The sequence below is a fragment of the Phalaenopsis equestris genome, unplaced genomic scaffold (assembly GCF_001263595.1).
Source record: "Phalaenopsis equestris unplaced genomic scaffold, ASM126359v1 Scaffold000251, whole genome shotgun sequence".
Taxonomy (NCBI): domain Eukaryota; kingdom Viridiplantae; phylum Streptophyta; class Magnoliopsida; order Asparagales; family Orchidaceae; genus Phalaenopsis; species Phalaenopsis equestris.
In genome coordinates, this window is record NW_018164693.1 from 2178044 (window position 1) to 2188841 (window position 10798).

General features: G+C 34.7%; 1 protein-coding gene across 2 annotated transcripts; it reads left to right on the plus strand.

Moving 5' to 3' along the window:
* Nucleotides 1–3487: 3487 nt before the first annotated feature.
* Nucleotides 3488–8772, plus strand: LOC110024300 (binding partner of ACD11 1). 2 transcript variants are annotated; one of them, XM_020724184.1, is made up of 8 exons: nucleotides 3488–3646; nucleotides 3759–3844; nucleotides 3977–4055; nucleotides 6267–6335; nucleotides 6421–6477; nucleotides 6578–6915; nucleotides 7895–8018; nucleotides 8514–8772. In XM_020724184.1, the coding sequence occupies exons 1-8, from the start codon at nucleotides 3641–3643 to the stop codon at nucleotides 8532–8534; spliced, it is 780 nt and encodes a 259-aa protein (XP_020579843.1). In that variant the 5' UTR covers nucleotides 3488–3640; the 3' UTR covers nucleotides 8535–8772. The 2 variants fall into 2 exon arrangements, with proteins under 2 accessions (XP_020579843.1, XP_020579842.1); XM_020724183.1 differs by having other exon boundaries at nucleotides 3489–3646; nucleotides 3744–3844.
* The last annotated feature ends 2026 nt before the right edge of the window (nucleotides 8773–10798 follow it).

The window sequence follows — 10798 nt, forward strand, 5'->3', positions numbered from 1 at the left end:
ATATATATATATATATATTATTAAAAAAATTGTACTTTATAGGGAGACTTTTTTATAGTTTAGGGAAAAGAGGGTTGTTAACAAGCCGATTTCGAGGTGGAACAACAGATGTAAATAGTGCAAGTGACTGTAAGAGAGCTGATCAAGATACTCAAGATGAACTAGAGTAACCAACATAATTTCACCACTTATGAAATGGAGAAAACAAGCAAAAAAAGTATGTCGAAAAGATCATGATTTTGATGTTATTATATGGCGGAAGAGTAGACATCTAAAATGTTGTATATTATCAAGGGTCACGATAAACACGTTATCAATTTTAATATACATAATTGCCTCCAGTCCATTTTGGGCGAAGAAGATAGTTTTTGATAAATTCATTTTATATTGAGCATGAACATCGTTCAAGCTCTTAGATGTGATTCTAATTGGATTTGTTCTATTCATGGAGTGGGAAATGAATCTGGGTACTATTTTGTTATAATTTTTACTTCTTAATTTATCTCATAGTGTGTGTTGCCCTTACCTATAAACTTGAGGTCTTTCTAGGTCAATGAATAAAAAAATGATATTATGAGTTGTATATGCAATAAAGTTAGGATAATGTAACAAATAAAGTACCATTTTCCAAAATATAAACTTGGACTCTAACTAATGATCGGCTATGTGTGGGAGTCTTTGAGCTCCCTTAAAGTATGGGCAAAGAGCTTCTTTACACGTATGCTATTGTTTGGATTAAATGGATTCATTGACTCTAGCAATAAATTCGGGGTACTTCTTCTTTAAGCAATGACGATATTCCTCCCAAACCTAATGTTGGTGAGTAGCTCAGTGAGTCCTCCTTAAGCTTGCCGGTAATTCCATCAAGAACTCGTCCTAGTGAGATTATCTTAAGGCACGGCCGGGTGAGTCTCATTGGAACCCAATTAACGAGATTTTCTCCTCGCTCTTCTTTTGAGCGAGTTAGTTCCATGGTCATACAATAATAGTGACCCACCACTCATGCGTCATTATAGCACAACGATCATGACATCTATATTGCTAGAACATGTCAAACACAACTTCCAAAATATCCTAATACGAAAGTTAATCATAAAAAGATGATCAATTAGTATATATGAATCAAAATTATAAATTATTATTAAAGAAATTATTAGTAATATTTAAAATCATTATCTTTTTTTTTTTTCTTCCAATCATTTAGGTCATAAGCAATACGTTAATTTGCAAAAAATACAAATATTTTTAAAGCTAAGAAAAATATCATTTTTATTTATTTATTTATTTATTTATTTATTTATTTTTGTTGACATTGTTTTGTCTCTTTCCATATAATTCCCAGTTATTTAATGCCTACTATTCAATGAAAGCACTAGCCCCATGTTCTCCACTGAACCCACAGCATTATTTTTTCTTGCCTGGACCAGCAGCAATATAGCCATTTAGATCAAGATATATTTAAAAATTTTTGGGGCATTTACATACATACCACCCTATCTAAATTTTTCTTTTTACATTTATAACGCCTAAATTTCTAAAAAGTGATGTATATGTAAAAATTGAATGATAGATGTTAGATATGTAAATACATGGGAGTTGAGTGGTATTTACGTAAATTGTCCAAAATGTTTTTGTATATATGCTAATAGAAAGCCGGTTTTCATAAATTTATGCGAAATTATTTGGCCAATCAGCATGTGATGGTGGAGAATCTCTGTGATAGAGATTGAGATTCAACCTGATCTAAAAAAAATATACAAGGGAGTAGGTAAAATATAATATTCTTAATAAAATATTTTATTGACTCCCCCTTTACGATTTGCATGAATTTGCTGTCTTGTGTTCATCTATTGTATCATCAAAGTGCGTTGAACCAGATCCGGCCCTGGACAAAATTCGTGTCGAAGAATCAACTCCAATAAACCCAAAGTGTTGTCAATCTACATGGAGCACATTATTCAAACGAGCAAGCTCAGAAGGTCGACTGAATAAGTAGACAAACGACTCGCTAATTTAGGAGTATGTGAAACGTCTGTCCGATAAGAATGGGTTCGACCAGTAACGTGATCGTTGGCAGTTGTTGCAACCAATCGACAATAGTGAATTTGAATAGCTTTATTGGCATTTTACAGAGTAATTTTTATTTATTATAAATATCAGAATAATAATTCGTAAATATGCATTTTTTTGGGGGGGATGCTCTTATTAATACTATACTGATGAGACTATTTTTAGGAGACTAATCTCGCAATTGTTTGAATTTTTTAATTAAATTAAAATAAATAATATTTCCGCGCGACATTTTTCAAATTTATATTTTATTGTTTAGAATTTTTATTTTCTAATTTATTTTTTATTGTTGAGAATTGGCTTCAGATTAAGGTATTAAAATCCTATATAAATATTTTCTATATGTCGAATTCAAAAATATTTTTAAATCACACCTAATGAATATAACGTAAGTATCTTCTTATATTAAGTTTTACACCCTTCTTTTACAAATAATAATTTTTTTATTTATAAGAGAATAATTATTATAAAATGATAATTATACCCCTAATTCTATGTAGTCGATTGGAGAAGACTAACTGGAGTTGATTCAGTCAAGCTGATTGGAACTGGCATGATAGGATCGATTGGAGTTAGCCAAACTATATAAATTTATAAAAAAAATATTTTTAAAATCAACCATAATAAATAATTTTTGTAGATGTTGTTAAATGAACGATGTGGTTTAATGATTAAAAAATTAACATTATAAATTGATGAGTGCTAGAAAATTCGAGGCGGTAGAATAATGAATCATCGTCTTAGCGTTGTACGAAAGTTCAACACAAAAGATTTGAACTTTTCTTGCTCAAAATATCATCTTGAGATCTGTGTCATGTCTCGAGATTCGTGCAGAATGATGAAAATTTATTGGTGACGTAACATAAATTATTCTTATTATTTATAAATATGAGCATTTACATGCATACCCCCAATTTCCATATATTTATATTTCTGATATGCAAAGTTTACATTTTGCATTTTACATTTACATAAACAATGTCACTATGTTAAATTTTAAAACATAAAATATCGTTTTTGCATGGTTAAGATGGTGTGTTAGATATAAGTGGTATATATGTAATTCTTCCATGGAAAAAACAAATGATTGAAAAAAATTTTTATTTATTTTTTAATCCTCCTCGGCAACAATGGCATTTAGCAAACCTACTTAGACCCGGAATGTCGGTGTACGGCGTCGCCGAAAAGCAAACGAACCTAGGGCTATAGGAGCCGTTCAAATTCTAATCGGACGGACCAGGACTCTCCATTTTCTTAACCTAAACCAGCTCCGGTGGCTCAGCCTAACGATATGCTGCCAAACTCGCCCTCAATACCGGTAATCGGCGGTCGAGTACCTGAACTGGACAGAAATATTTATATTCCCCGTTTTACTCTCACATAGAATGATTATTACCGGCTACCTTCAGGGGCAGTTTCGACCCGATACTGGCTCATTTTGTCCTTTCCCTCCTTAAAAGGGCTCCAAGTTGTTTAATGGCGAAAGTGTCGGAGAGGAGAGAGAAAGAGAAGGCAGGAGAAGGGAGCTGAGAAAGTTGGAGAAGAAACAGAAGATAAGTTTCGGCGAACAATGTCGGTGAGGCGATTGCGTGTGATTTTTTTTTTCCTGTTGGATCTTGATCTGGTTGAATATTTTTTGTGGTATTTTGGTCACAAATTGCTCATTCCGGCAGACGAGGACGGTCCAGGTGGGAAACGTTTCGGATCTTGCGGGAGAGAGGGAGATCCGGGAGTTCTTCTCTTTTTCCGGTGATATCGAGAGCGTCGAGATCCGGTGGTTATATAATCTCATTGGCCTTTGATTTTGATTGCTTTCGTGTTATTCGGTTCTTATTCTTCGTTGGTGTAGATTGATTTTTTTTCCCGTTAATCTTACTAATCTTTGGTGGGTTTTTCATGTTTGAAGGAGCGGTGCTGGAGTTCCTCGGATTGCATTCGTTACGTTCAAGGAATCGAAAGCAGCCGAGATAGCAGTTCTTTTGTCGGTACTTGCTGGCCCTCTGCTTTTTCTTCTTGATAGGCTGTGTTGTGCGGGGTTGTTAAACTGCTCTCCACTTAGTTCATTATTGTTTACAGCAGTTTTCCTTTTGTATTGTTCATGTTTTTGTAAGATCTATCAGCTATATATTTTTCTTTGTTCTGTTACCAAGTTTTTTTTTTTGGGAAATGGTTTGTTGGGTATGTGAAATTTTTTGTATGAATACTATTTGGAATATCGCTACATGATCCTTCTGACTATTGATTTCTGATGCAAGGAAACTATTAGCCCTAATTTTTTATTTATTTTTATTCGAGCTAACGTTGTCATAATTTATTAGTGCTGTTCTGTTATGGCTTTGAAAACTTTCTTTTGTCTCTGATTTCTCATGTCGTCTTGCGATATGTAATTAGCAGGGCCACGTGCTTTCCCTTTATAAGTACAATTACGTCAAATTTGGAGGACTGTCATGGTTTTAAAATAATTTTTAATGCTTTTCTCTTCAAACAATGAATAAACTATAATGTAATAACAAATAGCCTGAAAATCATTCATGTACTCGGGACATTTGCTTTGATTTTTGAGGATTTGTTAGGCACGGTGGTTAAATCGACAACTTTGGTACACCTGAGGGGCCCTTGGCTGTTTGAGTTGGCTTCTTCATTTGTGGCATTGGAGTTTGCCCAAGTGAATGTGAGTATTTTCGTCATTGCTAATTAGTCAGGTTGCCTAAATTTTGGGCATTAGATTGTGGAAAAATAGGATCTTGTTTGCTTGAGTTTTCAACATCCCAATTTTTTTGAAATAAGTTGTTGAAGGTTGTGATTCTCAGATCATGCAGTTGAGATTGAGGAAGATGTCTTGGACATCAGATTAGAGAGATCAAATCTTGGACTACTGGATATAATTTCACATTACAAAAAGCTGTATTTAAATTAAAATATAGTTCAAACTTATTTATGTAATTATTTGCAGATCAGGTGCCCTTTTTGTAGATTTTATTGATAAGTTTATGGATCCTAATCATCCTACCCCTCTTGTTATAATTGCCCATAAATATACTTATTTTTCCTTGCAATAAAAATAGTAAAATTTCTGCCAAATCCGTTCTCTTACTTCTCTCTCATTGCCTCTCCACCAATGGACTGCCACATTACTTCAAAAACTGCAGCCATCCAAGTGGTGTAGCTGGTTTTGTTAGCCTGATGCATGCATCTCGTTTGAGTACTCTAGCCCTTGAAACTTCCACTGTTTCTGGCTTCTTCTGTTTCCAGAGGGCCGAGTCCAGTGCTGAACCATGTAATAAAAAAGTTGCTGGGCCAAAGGGAATGAAGTAGAATGCTTTTGCTGCTTTGAAATCTATCAGAACTCCAAACGGCACTTTTTTTTTTTTTAATTCAGTAATAAACATAGAGAACTCAGTTGCTGGTACTGAAATCTGGAAGAGAATTCAGCAATTTAGATTGCTTTCCAGTGTAGAACTTCAAACACGGTGATAAGAGACAACTACAGAAATTAGAAACAGCAAGAGCCTAAACATCAAAAGTGTTTACTGTGAACAGCAGAACAGAGAAAAAAAGGCATCCCGCTCTTTGTCCAGTATCTGGGAACTGCCTTTTTGTTCTATATTCAACAAACTGAAAGCAAAAGCAGCAAAACGAATGCTGATTTAAGAAGGCAATTAACTGATCAATGGCATGTTGTGGGCGAGGAGTGATTTTGCATTGTTTCAAGCTAACGCATGTTGATCGGTTAGGATGCTATGCTTGTGATGTGACTATCTTTTTTAACAAATTGCAATGTGCATTTTTGAGACTGCAAGCACGTTTATAGCTAGGCTGCAAATGAAGTGAATATGTATGTATATATATAGAGAGAGAGAGAGAGTGAGAGAGAGAGAGAGAGAGAGAGAGAGTTGAGAATATTGAATTGTACATAATTAAAGAGGGCTTTGTTTGTGCTCGGCTTATATAAAAAAAAAATTAAAATTACTAATCATTACATCTAGGCAAACTAAATAAATGCTTCTTAATGAGCTTTACAAAAGAACTGTTGTGATGAAAAGTGGTAAAGGGTTCGTTGTGTTCAACCTAAATTTTTGGTCCCATGGTGACGATCATAATAATTTTAAATGGGAAGCTTTATTCACTCCTACTTCCTGCTCAATCAATATGCAAGGCTTTTGGTTTGTTTACGAGTTTTTTCATCTATTCTGTAGGGTGCTACAATAGTAGACCAGATGGTGACAATAAAACCTGTAATTTACTATGTTCCCAAGATCCAGGAAGTAAGCAAATTTATATTTTGATATCTGCGCCATTTTATTATTTCTTTTTCTTTTCAGATTTTAATTCTTTACTGTCTCCATGCAGCAAGTCATAGTCATAGAAGACGCTGTAACTTCACTTGAAAATCCCAGACCAACTGAGGTGCCTCTAAACTTTCTGCAAAATGTTTCTAGATTTTATCGTGATTGTTGCTTAAATCCTTCCACCATTTTGATAGCTTAAGAGATATAGTGCTTTGCAGACTGCAGGTATCCATGGTAATAGAAAGGTGTATGTCGACAAGGCTCATGATGTGGTAGCAGGTATATTGGCAAGGGGCTCTGCATTAAGACAAGATGCTGTAAATAAAGCTAAAGCCTTTGACGAGAAACACCAGTTGTCAGCCAATGCATCTGCCCGAGTGATCTCTTTTGATAGAAGAGTTGGTCTATCAGAGAAATTCACACTCGGAATAACTACAGTTAATGAAAAAGTGAAATCTGTGGATCAAAGACTGCACGTATCTGATAAAACTATGGCTGTCATAACAGTAGCAGAACAGAAGTTGAGTGACACTGGAACTGCTGTCAAAACCAATAGGTGCTTCCCTTGATTATTTAATACTACTGTTTTTTAGCTATACTTCTTTCTTTCTAAAATCTGCTATAACCGAAGCAAAAGGCGCTTGATCAATTATTAATTTTGGAAGCTTATAAAGAAATTTTTCAAAATGGTTTGCAGTTGATGATTTGGTCGATTATGAGCTCTACGGTTTGCTGTAGATTTCTAGAATTGTCCGTGTGCATAATCAATTAGATTTTGTGTTATTCCTGATTCTTGAGTTTTTTAAAATACTTGCTGGATATGTAACTAATATTTCAAAATTCTTGCAATCATTGTTTTTAAGGGTCTGTTTGTGGCAGCTTGTTCATTGCTTTGTTTTGAAGTTGATGCGGCACTTAATGTTTGGCTGCTGCATTTTTGGCACATAAATTTTTTTAGTAGAATGCTGTTTTTAATAACTTTTTTTAATTATTTTTTATTTAATTTATTTTACTGTTTTTCGTAACTTTATCTTCTAGGATGCAGTGTTTATAAGTAAGTTATTGTCTGAGTTTTATTAAAAAAATTGTGAAGAAAAAATGAAGGGAAATTTACATATTTAGCACACAAAAACTATGTATTTACATATCTCACGCTTAAACTTTTCTATTTACATACGTAGCACTTTGCACTTTGGTGCTTTAAACACGTAGCACTTTGGTGCTTTAAACCTATGCATGAAAATGCGTATTTCACTTTTAAAAAGTGATAATAATGCTATTTTTAGTATGATATCAAAGATTCAAGTGCTATTTGTATAAATATGAAAGTTTAGGTGCGAGATACGTAAATATATAAGAATTGTGTGCTATGTAAATTCTGTAGAAGTTTGTATGTAAATTAAATTTCATGATATTTTGTAGAGTTCTGAAACTTAATTGGATTGTTGTTATCCTAACAATATGCCTTTATGCATGGCACTATAGCTTCCTTAATGGGATATACTGTTGAATTCTTTGTCTAACTTCATTGGCAGGTACGTGATGGCTGGAACAAATTGGTTAAATGGTGCATTTGGTAAGGTGGCAAGGGTTGGTCATGTTGCCAGTTCCAAAACTCGAGAGAAATTTCAATTCGCAGTGTCAAATTTGACCGCAAAGGTGAGTCCAACTACAAATAAAAATTTATGTTTTTCAGGTCAGTTGACTTGCAAATTACTTTTGCTATTATGTTTCGTACTTTAAAATGCGAAGTGATCTAAAATTGACATCTCAAAATCAGCTATGGCTTGTATCATTAGAAATTAAGAACTTAAAGATCATAACAGATACAAAAAAATGGCAATGGCAACTTTTAAATACTGGATTTAGTAAATCAAATTTTATCCCAATTTCTTCTCCGTCTTTCCTTAAATACCTGATTTACTAAATCATGGTGTTGGATTATTAAGTAAATACAGATTTACATAATTTAACTAAATCCATAATCAGACAGCCCTTCATAATCCACGCAGTTATTTTTCGGTCAAACTATCCTCCATTCCATCTGTCCTGCATGATGCCTACTTGCGTTAACAGTTAATTTACTCTTCTAGAAATACTAATTTCATTTCACAGACGGCAGACTTAAAATTTTTTGATAATCTTGTTGAGCAGGAATCAGTTGTTGCCGTGTGACCGGAACACTTAGGGTTAGTGGAAACTTCAATTTATTAGTTTGCTGAAAGAAGCGGAGTATCAGTCCTGCTCCGAATATCTTGAAGATCAAAATTGCAGGCATTTATTTTTCCTTCTCGGTTTGTGTATTCTTTTAACCATGTTTGCTGCTCCTGTTGTGAGCATTTTTTTAGTTGGTTGTATTTTTGTTGCTGCATTATAACATGATTTTTAGGAAATTATTTAAATTTTCATCTTCTTTTTTTTTCTCTCTATTCATATCACTCTGTTGGAAGTCAGCAGATCTGAATGTATTATTTTTTATCGGAATTCATGTTCTTGTGTCGTACAAACTCCTAAACTTCAATTTTTATATTTATGCGACCTTTTTTATGCATAAAAAATTATATTTCTCCTTTTCATGATTAAAATTGTGAAATTTCTGGTGTGATATGAAATACTCGTGTGGTATAAATGCAACAAGTAGAGTTCAGTTGTTAACAAGCATAAGCATTGGGTGGCAAAAAAGTATACCTACCGAAGATCTGGGCATGTATGTAGAGAAAATATTACATCGAGAGTGACTCCAATCATTGTCTGTCACGTGTACAGTTCGGGCCCTCTCAGTAAAAAAAAAACTAAATAATTTAATACATAGTGGGGTTAGACTGTACACGTGACAAACAGTGATCGAAGTTCTGATGCATTTTTGCTCCAGGACTCTTGGAAAAAAAACAGCTCGCCAAGTGTATCGCGTTTGTTGTCCGAACACAAAGAGTGTTGTGTCCGGACTCAATATTTTCTCCTTTCTTTGGCCTTGCTAGTAAAAAAAGTTTTGTAGAGTGCAATACAAATCAGGCACAATTTTAGCACGTGCTCACGTGGTATGTGTGAGAGGCTTTGGTAAACAAGTAGTTGATTGTCAATATCACTTTCTTTATATTTTCGTGATATGAAATTTAATGTTGTTTGATGTATCCCAAAAAATAGTAAATGACTGATACTTTCAGTGGACTCATTGAGGATGCCATGTGATTCATTGCTGTCAAATGTGATTGGCTATGAATCTTAATGTCGGCTTCGTTTGTGTTTCCATTCCCTCATCTTTGGCATGCAATAATGGCATTTAAATGTGTTTGTTTGAGTAAAAAAAGTGGTATTTATAACATTAGAACAAGCAAAGAGGGGCTGATTTACTATTTGAGTTATATCAGATGCTAGAAGACATCCACATTAATCTTCTATTTGCAATACGTCCCGTGTTTAAAGAATATTAGTCTACATAATTTTGTTTTTTTGGGATGTGTATTAGAACTCAACGTTTTGAAATTTCTCATTTTGTTTTCAATTAATGTGCTACGTATTGGAGCACCTAGTCTACTTTATTCATCCACTCATGTGCAATTAAGCTTTCAAGAAGAAATCCAGAAGACATCACCTAATGGCATGGAGAAAATAAGAGCAAACATTTTTTTCAGGGCATAGCCCTAAACTTTCATTGCTAAAAATCAAATTGCAAGGAGATAACGACAACCAATAAGACAATATTTACAATTGTGAAAATTAAACTCTACGGAAACTCAACAAATTGAAGGGATCCAATACAAAACCGACTAAAATTAGACTCGAACTTATAAATGAAAGATACCTGAAGCCACCATAGGACTAAGCTTTTGTTAGGAGGACCAGAGGAGCATAGAGAGATGGTGTTTTTCCATAGACCTATGAGTGTTATGGTAATTTTGAAATTTATAACGATCGACTACGAAGCGAATAAATATAGCACGAGAAAATTCACACCAAAAACACACAGATTTACGTGGTTCGGCAAATTGCCTACATCCACGGAGTTGCAGAGGATTTTACTAATTGAGGAATTTACACCGTTTGAACACAATAATAATTGCAGGAGAAAGTCTCTCACTTTCTCACTCTATCTTCTTTTCTCTACACCGAGATACACCGAAGAACACACCTCGCGATTCTACCGATTCGTATCCTACAGCCCGTAAGTCTTCTTCCCCGTGCTTTGCGATACTTCCTTCACCAGCAAACCAACGCAGAACAGAAGAAGAATGAGGGAGAGCCGAAGAGAAGAACTTGGTTTAGGTCCTGCGACGGGAACGACGACGGGAATGGCGACAGGAACGGTTGCGGGAACGACGACTGGAACGGCGGCACGAAGCAAAGAGAATGGCGACGCGGAACTTCGGCGGGGAACGGCTGGGAGATCGCGAGAAGAATAGGGCGTGGCTTTTGGGAGAGTAAAACCAATTTTTGCTTGG

Bases quoted from the DNA above. Each gene is read 5' to 3' on its own strand.
- LOC110024300 (XM_020724183.1), top strand. The intron at 6,478-6,577 runs GTGCCTCTAAAC...AGTGCTTTGCAG, and splicing joins AAAATCCCAGACCAACTGAG to ACTGCAGGTATCCATGGTAA. The intron at 8,019-8,513 runs GTGAGTCCAACT...CTTGTTGAGCAG, and splicing joins TGTCAAATTTGACCGCAAAG to GAATCAGTTGTTGCCGTGTG.